This window comes from Cryptomeria japonica, chromosome 10, assembly GCF_030272615.1.
Source record: "Cryptomeria japonica chromosome 10, Sugi_1.0, whole genome shotgun sequence".
NCBI classification, from domain to species: Eukaryota; Viridiplantae; Streptophyta; class Pinopsida; order Cupressales; family Cupressaceae; genus Cryptomeria; species Cryptomeria japonica.
In genome coordinates, this window is record NC_081414.1 from 365,671,573 (window position 1) to 365,685,657 (window position 14,085).

The following is a 14,085-nucleotide window of genomic DNA, read 5'->3' on the forward strand; positions in this document are numbered from 1 at the left end:
CACATGCTTGGATGACAAAAAATATCTTATTAAATCCAATGCATCATTTTACTAGATTAGTCCCTAGTAAATCTTTTCCCACAAGAAAACATCTAACTTTTTATGGACATGAAAATTTCAATATAATGTAAAAGGCAAGATCTTTGGGAATTGATCTTTTTCATTCTACATGTCGATACTAGCATTAAAATTCAATCTTTAGATGTAAATGTATTTTCTCCATTCAAGAGACACTTAACAAAAAACACATATTTATGATGGCCTTAAACCTAATGAAAGAACTAATATTTCTTAACCAACAAACAAAAAAGAGAGCAACACAAATTATCCTTAGGACAACTAATCATATATTTTCCTAATGAAAATACAAGTGCAAGAGCACTTGGAGGAAAGAAGACAAATTAAATCTGACCTAAGCTAGACCAACTAACATAAGAATTGCTCAAATAAATTATAGACTTGTTTGGAAAATAAATAATTTCTTTCTTGATCAAATCAAGATGTTTCACATGCTTATGGACAACCAAGAAGAGATGATGTAAGGGTATGTTCCCAATAGGCTACTAAAAATGTTGCTTATAAAATTAAAAAAAAACTCACTTACCCATTTGAATTGACTATACATGTGGTTATCTTGAAATAAACAAATAAGATGATTTTGTTCCTCTTGATGCTTAACTTCATGATTAGGTGTAAGCATGCATCAAGATAGGTGATATCTTGTTAGTATCCAACTAAGATAGATGCCTAATAGGATATCCTAGTAAAATAGTAGTGTTCAAACAAAAATATTAATTTCATGCCGATGTTTTGTTTCTCTATCATCATGCAAATTGGAATGATCTAGTTCTCATGGCTTATACAAAGAAATTGCCACTTTTCCTCTTGTTTAGGCCATTCATGAATTTATGATTTTGGAGATGTTGACTTGACATCAAGGTTTGAGAAGAAGTCCTCTAACTCATCCAAAAAAGGGTCATCATCAAGATTCTTCATGGAAACCTTCTTGAAGTTTTGAATAAACATCAAGGTCTTCTCCTTGGAGCATATGTTTATATTTGATATCTTATTCAACTTGAACAACTACCCCATGTAATCAATCTATCCGTTCTCTAAAAGAAGATTGTCCTTCTTTCCTTCTTTATTCTCATACTTTTCTCCATGGGCCAACAATTTATGAAGGTCATTAGTATCCTCTTAGTGCTCCAAATATTTTGTTGATTTTTGAATTGGTATGTGCTCTTCATCCATGTCAATTGACTAAGGAAGTTCATCAAATAAAAGCATCAAACCCTCCTCACTATTATCACCCATTGGATTAGTATCTAAAGTTATTCTAGTGGATTATATGTTTAGTTTTTTCTTGCAACAAGTCTAATATTTTAGTGTTCAAATCATATGAGGGTTCAACAATAAAAATTTCATCCTCTTGTTCCTTAAATGTGTCCCTCTTTTATTCATCATACCAAATATCGTGTCAAACAATAGGTCCACCTTTGAACAATGCAATGGTGCTAGGGCAAGAGAACTAACTTGGTAAGGGAGTCTGAAAGGTTTGCTAAGTCTCTTGAAGAAGAATAGGCTTTTTTTGGGGATTCTCTTATGGGATAATGGGATGAGCTTGCACAAGCACATGATCTTGCATTGGATGAGGGCCTCTAAAAATTAAAATTTTGAAACGTTGGGTGGGTGAGGTTGATTCAGTTTTTTTCTTTATTCGTCTCTCCTCTACTTCAATCCACCTAGCAAGACACTCTTCAAGTTAATTTTTTTGTGTTTTCATAATTTTCTAGTGAATATTAATGTACCAAGAAAAATCCTCTACTATATATTATAATCATGCACCGTTTTAACAACATTTTGTTCTTGAATATATATTATTATATCCTTCAATCTTTTGTTAACATCCTTGGGTTGACTAGAAGGATAATTATGTTGATTGGGAATAGAAAATGATTCTTGAGGTTGATGATAAGCATGCACATTCTACCAAGAAGGATGATAAGGGGCAGGGTGGTAGTAAGTACTAGAATAATATTAATAACTTGCTACGATAAGGATATTTATGATAAAACCCAGACCATTTCTAGTTTGACATGGCTGATAGGGAGGTGTATGACCAACATTTTCATGAAATGAAGGGGAACAAGACACATTTCCATGAAATATTAATATGATAAAGGTTTTAAATAAGCTATAGATTCGTTTAGAAATGTTTATGAATGAGAGCTATCATATTTTCTCCTTTGCAACGAAAAAATGCCAACACTTGGCTTGCTTAAACTAGTATAATTGGACTTGGAATCACCATGTTTGACGGGTCTTACTATTCCCACCATTTAACCATTTTTATTTCCTATGTTATAATGTTATTTCTAGACATTTCTAAATTTTATGTTTAATATATAAAACACTAGACTTAATTATTGATAGTTTGATAAATACTTGTATGCATAAATTGATTATGACTAGAATATGATTTAATATTGTGATGAATTTTGTGGGAGAAAATGATTTCTCATGTAGGAAAAGGAAGAAAAATAATGTATGAGGATTGGTACCTATAGCCAAAGGACTATATTCCCACAATGAAGGAGTAGACATTCTAATGGAGAAAGTTGCATCCAATAGAGTTGGAGCATGCAATTTTGACCTCTGTCACCAATGATAATTATTCCAAAAAATGAGCAAGATTATTTGATATAGAAAATGTCAACAATCCTTGTGCATGTCTCCATCACTTCTTCTTGCATCCCTGAAACATAAGTTTATTCATTTTAGCTAGAATGATTATATTAGGACTTTACTTCTAAGTTTCTGTTTTGTGTCTTCATGATAGACTAATCCTCTTCATATTTTGTAGGAATGAGTTGACGTTTGTAAGGTATGAGTCAAATTATTTGCAACAATCGAGATTAGTTGGTCTATATCTCGCAAAAATTTCTAATGAGAATGTAACTCTGGTTTTTCAACATTTGTCTATTTTCTTTCCATAAAGTAATAAGAAACAAATCTTATGTTAGATAGCATTGATAATTGATAGTTGAATAGTTGAAGGGAGTGTAACTACCCAAGCAAGGTCCCACTTGACCTATGTTGCAACTCTATTATTAGTATCAGTAATGATTTGATTCAATATCTTACTTTGGAATGTTAGTTAATTTCTTAAGTAGTTCATGATCATCACACCTATAGCAATCATTGATCAATGTCAACTATAGAACTTATAATTGTATCAATAATGTGTAGTAATAATCTATAACAATAGCTCGTAGCAATAACATGTAGCAGAACTATAACAATTTTTTTTTTTAAATGATGAACTTCTTTCTAATTCATTAATTTAATAACTATACACAACTTCCTAGTAAATCCCTACAACTCCCTAGTCATACATACAATATCAATTATCATCTCAAAAAACATGTGCTTGGTTTACAATTTAAATGTAATCTCTTATGAATGATAACTTCTTGATAAGGGATGATTCAATCCATCAAGTAGAAATGCATGACTTAGTTGCTCCAAATTATTAGTTGACAAGGGAAGACATGCAATGCTATTGAAGAAAACTATCCCTAATGGAAAGATGCACTATTGAACACACCAAAATTATTCAATGAATGATATGTTAGGATCATCAAATCAATCCCATCAAGTGTGCCAAAAACTATTGGCAATCTGAATATGCACCCTTCTTGAGCAATGGACTCAACTATTTAGTGAAAAATTGGATGATCTCTTAAATCATGGGAATTGAAATCTAAGATCAACCTCCAAATGAAGGGTTGGTTCTCTTTTTGCTAGCCTTACTTAAGACTAAAAACTAATCCTATATTGTTTGTCTTTCACATGAGAATAAATTAAGAATTTTAGACAAAAAATGAAAATTGTTCCCAATAATTGGAATACTAGTTTTGGCCCATTCATTATCCCATCTTCTTTTTCTTTCTATGTTCTAATGTGAATGAAATTTATATCTTTGAGCCCCTTCATGTTATACTCTTATACATTTCACAATCGCCTTCTTTCATGATAGTATTCTTTGGTTGTGAGACTTTTTTTTATCAATTAATGTGGCGCTACAGGGTCATACCAATAAATTAATATAAGAAAAAAAGTTTTACAACATATCCCTTCTACTGGGTCATACCATAGTTCATTTACATGTTCACTAGGTCTAATTAAAAAAATGACATAGACCTTGAATACTAGACCCTTGCTGCAAACATATACTTCCATGTATCCTACCTAGCCAACTACCCATCATTCGACATATAATGAGCATTGTTTATCAAACCACCATATGGACAAAAAGACAAAAATTGCAAGCAGAAACATGGGCCCATACCTGACCCCACATCCCCATCCTCACCAACCTCATCCACTTCTTCAACTTAATCACCAGTGTTCCTCATTGGAGCAAAGACCCACTTCGTGTCACTAGCATTAACACCCTCAACACAACCCTTCATAAATTTGATGCCACTGTGTGCCACTCCTCTATGTCATGACATTCATGCCAACAACCCACACTACAAAGGGTATGAATAAAAATAAATTTCAAAGTAGATCATTAATTTATAATACTTATAAACAATCAAGTATAAATCTTAAATATATCTATCTAAAATGATTTTTAAAATAAAATAAAATAATTGATAAAATGAATAAAAATAATAAAATAAAATAATTTAAATAAAACAAAACAAATCTTAAGTAAATAAAATAGCTTTAAATTTAACATACATATATTTAGGATATGTATACTAATAATTTGTATTTATTTAAGGTCACAAATAGGGGAGCTCATCTCCATATGAATGTACAACATTTAGACAAAAGGTCCAAACTTGTAGAGTACAATAACTCAATAGGGGCACAAAGCGAGCACACAGTTGATGAGCTCGATCAATGAACGTAACAACTTTAATATGAATATTCAAGAACACAATGTCCATAATTACAATAAAATGACAAGAATTCAAACTTAATGACTAGGGACAATAATACCACCATATACATTATTCTTCAAATGATCTTTATCTGAAAGATCCCTTTAAATCCCCACTAATTAAATTGAAAAATTCTCTTTTCCCAAACAGACCCATTAGATTCCTAATTTAAAAAACAAAAACTAAACAAAATAAGAAAAGAAATATTTGAAAGCTAAATAAAACAAAAACAGTTGTCCCTTCAACAAATGCACAGGATAAACTTGATGGAACTAAAAACCCTCCAAATTTATCCAAGGGTTTCGTAAGAACTCGATAAGCCATTGCCGTAACGGCTATATAATAATAGCTTGAAGCACACTCTACAGCTTCGGGCGCACAGATTTTCTTTTTCTTATTCCTGAAGAGAATTTGGCATATCCAAAGGATGGAAGAAGTGACGGAAGCAGTGGCAAAGTTGGATCTCAATGACAACGAAAAGGAAGTGCAGAAGAAGAACCGCATTCAGGTCTCCAATACGAAGAAGCCGCTCTTTTTCTATGTCAATTTGGCTAAGGTATGCTATTTTAGGTTTCATTTTGTTGTTTGGTTACTGCTTCAGCTATTCACTCATTCTTCTTCTTCCTTTTCTTTCCTTATGTGGGATGTTAGATAGCCCTAGAATGTTTCGAAACCTAAGGTTTCGCTTTTAATTTTTTCTTTTTTTTTTAAACTTGTTAATCTTGTTCATCCTGGGCCTCTGCCTAACTGCTGCAAGTTTGTGTTTTTCTTCCTGTCGATTGGCGGTAATATCCACTGCTGGTTAGTGGCAGTATTGTGTAAGCACAAGTACTTTCTGAGGTTTGGAACATAAAGGATGTTTGTGTTTGTCTTCAGTGTTTTTAAAATAAAAAATAGATGTTCTATATAGGGCTTGTAACAACCTGCTGGGAGTTTCGGGTTACTATTTCTGTCAATTCACGGAAACTTGACAGTTGCAATATCAACGAAGGAAGTTTAAAATTAGTTGTTGGCAGAATAAATGAGAGAAGCGTAAGATTATTTATGCTAGCATTTTTGAAAGGATAAAAAATACTCGTATTTTCTTTCTAGGTAATTTTTTGGGTGAGGTAATGTGCTGCCTTGAAGTTTAAGCTGGAACATGGTAATCTTGGACTATAATCCCAAGGTCTATTTTGTCGAGAGCACATTTTATAGACCACAACCACATTAACTTGGGCTTTTGGGGTGTGAGGGTCGACAGATGCTTGTGGACTATTGAAGGATGACATAGTTATTGATGTGTAACTCATATATATAAGAGAACTTAGGGAGAATAGTGCAGCTCTACAAAACTACCGAATTTGCATTAATATATTCAGTTTTAAACCTGCCTGAAATAAAACATCTTATAAATTGATTATTTGCACCTTATATTTCACATTTAAACTGGGATTTAAAAATAATCAGTTTTTAGTAACAATGAATTTCTCTTTCTATGGTGCATCAGTTTTCACGGTATTTTCTCTTCAACAGAATTTTTCCTGTCTTTCTCTACCTCCTATGCAGCCCTCCTTGCAGCCCTGTATATGGGTTCGGGTCAAACCCAGTTTGGATTCAGGGCTGATTTGCCATGGGAACCCACCAGGACACACACAAAAGACTCTGTGTTCATTCTGGATGAACCTTTGATGAATCCAGAAGAATCTGATGGCACCTTGAGCGAACCCTCTCTGAAAAATGCTTTTATAAGAAGTTTATTAAGTTTTTTAAATTTTCATCCAATGCCTATGTTCTCTTCTGGATCCGGGTTCCTTGTCTACATGAGCCATGGCATGTGCATATGCTTGCGATTGTGTTTCTTGTAGTCCAGCTTGAGAGAGATGTTGTGTTGAGGGTCATGTCGCTTTAACTAGTCTGCCTTCAACTTATGCTTGAATAGCTGCATCTGAGGCCTCAAATGGCAGAAGCTATTGGCTGTCGACCACATCTGGATGACATTGCTTGGGTAAATGAGCTCAAATAACCAAACAGTGTGTACAATGCCCATTCAGTCCAAGAGCTTGGAGTGCATCCTAGACAAGGGTTATTTGAGCTTCTTTAGGCAATTCTATTAAAAACCACATATGTTTTATCTTTTTAGTGCCTTCTAAGTGTCCGTAAATAGGGGTTTACAAATGAGACCTCCTCTTGTTCTTCATATTCAATTTCCTCTTTTTACAACCCACATTAACAACCCTCCCATAATCATCATTATTTGATAGTTGGCCCTATAAATAGAAAATTTTCCAGTTTAGTCCTATAGTGTCTATTGTTTTGATTTCTTGTAAAAAGTTTGTCCAATTTAAATCTATGATTGCACTGGTTATCAGCAATATCACTTTTGTTTCTCTGCTCCTTGTCATGAATGATAAGGTGTAAACCTTTCTCTGTTTCTTTTGATTTAAGTTACATTTTTGGGTTTGCCTATATGATCTATTTTTTTGGGCACATCTGTACAAAAAGCATGTAAAAATCATTACTATTTACATGTTTGCAGCCTAATAACAAAATATTAAGCTCAAAATTGAAAATACCACATAACATGCTTATAATAAACAAAACTATTATAAAAATTTAAAAATATTACTTTGATGTCAATTTATTAAACTCAAATGTTCTGATAGATATTCATTGTTCACTGTTCAATTTTAAAATAATAAAATCAGTAAGAGTGAAAGTTCATCAAATGTATATGGTTTGTGCGTTATTTCTGTGTTTCAAATTGTTAGGTCAATTTCAGGGTTTAGGGTCGATTTTTTTTAAGTTGACTAGTCAATGTTCAATAAACAAAAAGAAGTTAAAAATATCAATTAGCACCTGGTTCTACCGAGTTTCACACTAGGTTTTTCCAAGCACACCCTGGGTTTGTCCACCCAAACAGACCTGGGTCACGGCAGGACCTTGTCAGAATCAACAGGGGACCTCAGAATGTGTACATACTGGACCTGGAATTTGGATCCAGGTCATTTTCTGAGCGAAATGTTAATGTGGCCTGGGTACATTTCTTTCTATGTTCTTGGGGATTTGGGTTTGGTGGTGCACTGCCCAGAGTTCATATGGTATACACAACTCAATGTTTTAACCAACTAAGCTCGACTCCTTGGGCTGTTTTCTCAATTTCTGTTTTGACATGGGAGTCTTAAGTCTTTGGAAAAATTTTAGGGTTTAGGGTCGATTTTTTTTTAAGTTGACTAGTCAATGTTCAATAAACAAAAAGAAGTTAAAAATATCAATTAGCACCTGGTTCTACCGAGTTTCACACTAGGTTCTTCCAAGCACACCCTGGGTTTGTCCACATACACTGTGGCTGTATGTCCAAACAGACCTGGGTCATGGCAGGACCTTGTCAGAATCGACAGGGGACCTCAGAATGTGTACATACTGGACCTAGAATTTGGATCCAGGTCATTTTATGAGCGAAATGTTAATGTGGCCTGGGTACATTTCTTTCTATGTTCTTGGGGATCTGGGTTTGGTGGTGCACTGCCCCGGGTTCATATGGTATACACAACTCAATGTCTCAACTCCTTGGGCTGTTTTCTCAATTTCTGTTTTGACATGGGAGTCTTAAGTCTTTGGAAAAATCCCCCAAAAAGTGTGAGGATTGTCATAACAAATTCAGCATATTGCATTTTCTTTTTAAAATATCAGTTTTTATTAAAGTTATTGAAGTAGCCATCCCCAAATTTTGGAATTTTTTCCCATCCCTGAAAAACCACATCACCACATTCCTCCATCCCAGAAACCTAGAGAAACACTGATATTTATATATATGTTTAAAGTTGGCTTAATTGGTGTTCAAATTTAAAGCCATTTCAAAGAAAACATTGTATATAAGATCATCTAAGCTAGGTAGATTTTTAAATTATTTGTTTGCTTAGCAGCAATTTATTTTTGATAAAATTGTTCTATTTTAAAAATAATTTTTATCCAAAGATTGGCTCAACACTTGTTCCTCCCAAGTATTACCCTCTCATCTCTTCATGGGTTAAAGTTTCATGAATTTTATTTACTGAAACTACGTGACTGAAAGAATTGACACTTAGTCTAGTTAGTTTCATAAATTTTATTTACTGAAACTAAGTGACTGAAAGAATTGACACTCAGCAAATCTCAACTCCAGCGAACACCAGTGGCTGTAATATACTATGAAACTAATAGGTATTGACAGGCTAATTAGACACGTGTCATGTGGAGTTGACACATTCTGAGAGGTGACTAGGAGCAGTGAATGTATGTAAAAAAATGTTGAGGGATGCTAAAAGCATGACCCAGGTTCATTCCTCCACCACAGTTATGAGTTCCATCAGGCATGACCATCATCAACACTGACACAAAATCATCACAACGTGGATATGATATTGTGACCAGAGTTATCGTGGCCACCCTTTTGTGGGGTGGGGGGGCATGATGCCTGTGGAATTTTTTTGATGACTCTGATCGTTGTTGTTTTTGTTTATTCTTCTTATAGATCAGAACCCGATTTACTGAATTTGGTACCAAAGCAAATTCAATTATATTGAAGTCTGAACTAGTCAGTGACTCCCAGAGCTCCGTTGTTTCAAATTCTGTGGAGTATTAGTAAAAATCATTTCAACAACCTTTGCCTTTTGTTATACTTTAACTTTGCCATATCTACCCATCAAAATCATCTCATACTTAAATCCCGTCATAGGTAAATTATAAAGATGTTTACACGGAATTGAAATTGTGTATAGCAAGTTCTCGTACTTGCCACTAGACTACAGTCTATGGCCAAAAGCTTTTATGGACATTTTGTTTCTTTGCAATTATTTTAATGGTTTTGATATACAGGCAGCGCCAAGTTTTGTTTTTGATTGTTTAATACGACTAAGGCAATGCTTCCTTTTGTTATGCAGAATACAAATTTAATGATCAATCAACTCTATGCTAAAACTATTGTGATTGTTTTCAGAGATATATGCAGCTGAACGAGGAGGTGGAGCTGTCTGCCCTAGGAATGGGTATGTCGTCAATTATTCTCCAAGTTTAATAATCATAATTTCAATCCCTTAGTTTAATTTATTAAGCACATCAAAATGCACTCTGTAAATTAGCAGTGTTGTTGGAAGTTTCTGCATCATATTGGGCATCCATTGTCAGAAACTGTTATGCATAAAAATTCACAAGAAAACAGAAAAAATACATTTTCTTATCATTTTATCTGGTAGTGTAGTCTTACTTACGTTGCATCATGTTCTTGTAACAGCTATTGCTACAGTTGTCACCGTTGCTGAGATTCTCAAGAACAATGGGCTTGCTGTAGAGAAAAGTATGTTTCCATGTTTTGATTTCTTCTGTCTGTTTGAACTATTGTAGGTTCTATATGCTTACAGGGACTTGTACTTGTTTATGCAAGGTGCATATTATCTCTTAACAAATATTAGTTTCAAATGCCTTCTTATGTATATGTTAATTGGATTCATATTAATCTGGATTATGTTTACATGTTTTGTGATGATTGGTTTAGTTAACTGGATATGTTTCAATCCATACAGAGATATTGACATCAACGATTGACATTAGAGATGAAGCAAGAGGCCGGCCTATCCAGAAAGCCAAGGTAATTTAGATTAAACAGTTGATTGCCTGCATCTGTGGATAAGTTTTATTGGCCTGTAGAATTTAAATGCCATTCATATTTGATGACTGTAGGTTGAGATAATATTGCGGAAATCTGAGCAGTTCAATGATTTGATGGCTGCTGCTGAGGAGAGGGAGCTTGATGGTGAGATGGATGGTAATAGCTAGTGATTTATTGAGTCACTGCATATGCTTGCATTTAATTAGATAAAATCGTATTGGCTTTGTCTTTTCAAATTCCAGTATTAGGGTTACTTTTCTAATTGGACATCCCATTAGAAATGGGAAGCGTTGGTTCAGTGCTTGCCATTCTGTCTGAATCTTTTTGGGGGATGAGAGTTACTTGTGGGGCATTATTGCTTCACTATTCATTTTGTAATTGTTGATGCTGCACAACTTCTGGAATTTAGTAAATGAGTCCCATCTTTTGTGGGCTTTTTAACATGTTTCATATTTTTTACCTGCATTTTCTTGAGACCAACTCTGCAATATAAATTTTTGTATTGTCATTTTAGTTCTTTAGCCACGGAAGCTATTTGGTGTTCACAGTGCTTTGCATTTTTGTAATATCTTTTAATCAACTCATTGTCTTGAGCTAGCTGGCAAGGATGGCCTTGCACAATGTATATTTATCTGAACATAATTTTTTACGATATCTTTTGCAATGGATGAGCATCTTTAAAGTAAATGACTGGTCCTGAAGTTGCGTGTTTATTATAGAAGAAATGCTAATAAGAACATAATTTTTTCTGTTCTTGCAATGCGTTTTTTATTATACTCACTTTTACAGCATGTGGAAAAATATGTTTATCCTGTCTATTCGGACTTATGTCTGATATATTACCCCTTGTTTCCTATAAAGAAAAGTTGTACCATCGCTTTACTAGTTTTCTAGAAAATGTATGTTGCCAGTGTTCTATGAATTTGGTTTAGGGCGGTTTAGTATTGCTGTATTTCCTATCATTTAGATAAATCATTGTCTTGTTACCTATGATAGTTATGTGATCTTTATGCCAGAGGCGTATTTTATTTTATTTTTAATAAAAAAATTATAAAATAAATTAACTCTTTTAAATAAATAAAACTAACTATACCTATACTAGTTATATATATTTTGACGATGAAGAAATCTCTAATATGATATATATCCTAGTTATTATATGTATTGATGACGATGTTTCAAACAATTGTTCTCTGTAATTTGAATGCTTCTACACGAAATCTACTGTAATTGTGATTCTTCGGAATGTGCAAAATTGTGGTACTGATTTCTGAAATTTGAACTATTAATATTATTATTTTTATCTGTTAAATATGGACGTGAGATCCACTACTATGTCAGTCAGATCATCAATCCTTGAACAGGGGCGCTAGTCGTTACTAAAAGAAATTATACCCAACAAAAGGAGTAAACACCTACTGCTGCTGGACTAAACAGAAAGGAAACCATATTCCAGGTGGGGTATCAGATCAATGGTAATTTTCCAGGTACCCATGTAGTGATGTCCCAAAATTTGCTGAGCAGTCACCATTTAAGAACTGTTACACTGGTGCCAACCTTCAAGGCGGTGAGGAAGAAGACAGAAGTCAATTTTAATGTACATACGAGGCTAAACATAGCCTATGGAACAGCCTGCCCAATTAAACTGACTTATGCAAATTGGTCCTTTTTTGATGCAAGTTGATGATGAGCATCCCCAATTTTTCAATATTTTTCTTGCTGAATAAGTTATATCAGGAGCTAGGGGAGAGGAGCCAATACGTGTGCGGGGTCCTAAACATGTTATAGTACGTGGGTGGTTAGGGTCCCATTGAGGTGCATCTGATCACCTAGTACGAGTTCAAATTTCAACTAATAATCAATTTTTTAAAACCCAGTAATGAATCAGCATTAATTTGGCCACATTCCGGTTAAAGTTTGATTGAAATATATATGTTAAATGAAAATATTAAGTACCAAACAAAGCAGTCGAACAAGTATGACTACATCATTCACTAGCTATTCATAACAATGACAAATTTTGATGTGCACAACAGAAGGCCTCAAGCAGAACTTACGTTCAGTTGAGGCCTGCCACCCTACTTTTTTCTTTCAGAAATGGTTTACGAATACATCATGGATATCTTATGAGAGATCAAAATCTGTCACAAAATGAGATATCAACAACCTGTAGCAGCAGTATGTTCTAAGTTAGAGTATCAGTAACTTGTAAACATTACATATTATTTACACGATCAAGATTATTATGTAAACCAAAATCAAAGAGCTCTGGTCATCAGTCCCATGACCCCACTATGTGCCCAGAGGTGGCACAATATCTGGTGCTGCAGTATGGTCCCAGCTCGGTGCATCCTGTTGCCTAGGTTCTTTGTTCTTTGTCTCGATCTCCGCTCTGGTGATTTGATTATCTTGCAAAACCTACTCTAAAGCTTTTATTTCCTCTTGGTTCAGCATGCCTTTATATGCATGAAAGAAGTGGGCCGATCTGACATCCTATTTGTAAAGTAACATCACCCCTTCTTGGGCAAGGATCAAGAATCTGCTCTGTGGTATCTCAATGACTGCAGAGGCTTGTGTCATGATAAAAAGATGTGTGAGTTTATCATTAAACTCAGTAAGCCTTCTCCTCTTGTGTTGAAAAACCTCTTCATTCCTTTTGGACCGCAGAAACCAAATTATTTCACAAAATAAAACAGACCAAAACTCATAGCTTATCATCAAAGATCTCCACAAACCCAGCCAAAACTTCAATCCAAGACAACCCAGGAGAAGTATTCCATATCACAGGTTGACCAAGGAAGAGGGACCACACCCAGGAGGCATGAGAGCATTCAAAAAAAATATGACTTATTACAGTTTCAGTAACATTACACACTGAACAACACACAGGTTCACAGCCCAAGGAAGTAAGAACATCCCCTACAACAACCTTCTTGAGGAGAATTTGCCATCTAAGACAAGTTTTCTTTGCCTCACACAGGCTTTTCCACATCCTACTCAAAACAAAAGACCACCTAGTCTCAGACCAATGACACCCCCAAGACGCATTAATCCATGCAGTAATTTGAGCGTCATCTCTTAACATCTGATATATATGCTTGACCTTAATCTCAGAGAGAGGGGTTCCATTTTTCCATTTCAATTGATACTTATATTGTTTAGAGGTAAGAGTCTTCCCCAGAAAAAAGGATCCAACAGCCTTGCTAATCAAAGAAAAAGTCTTGTTGTGAGATGGTGGTATGCAATACTTACAACACAACTCCTCCCAAAAACATAGTTGCTTATTCACCACGATATCTTCAATGGATTTAATGACCAAAGAGAACCAAGCTTTTGTAGAGCAACACTGAGTAAGTGACCGAGGCTTATCATTCAGTACAATCCCCCACCAGATAGACCTATCCACCACTGAATAAGTAGGAGAGTGTCCAATGGCCTCTTTATTTGTTAAAAGATGTCTTCCTCTAGACCATGCCTTCCATAATGAAGCAAAAATAGGAGAGC

General features: G+C 34.5%; 1 protein-coding gene across 1 annotated transcript; it reads left to right on the forward strand.

Annotated features, from left to right (window-relative positions):
* Window positions 1–5,165: 5,165 nt before the first annotated feature.
* LOC131079974 (uncharacterized protein At2g34160) lies at window positions 5,166–11,094 on the forward strand. The gene is made up of 5 exons (XM_058018025.2): window positions 5,166–5,511; window positions 9,913–9,961; window positions 10,207–10,269; window positions 10,496–10,560; window positions 10,653–11,094. Exons 1-5 carry the CDS (start codon window positions 5,383–5,385, stop codon window positions 10,746–10,748), a joined length of 402 nt encoding a protein of 133 aa, XP_057874008.1. The 5' UTR covers window positions 5,166–5,382; the 3' UTR covers window positions 10,749–11,094.
* The last annotated feature ends 2,991 nt before the right edge of the window (window positions 11,095–14,085 follow it).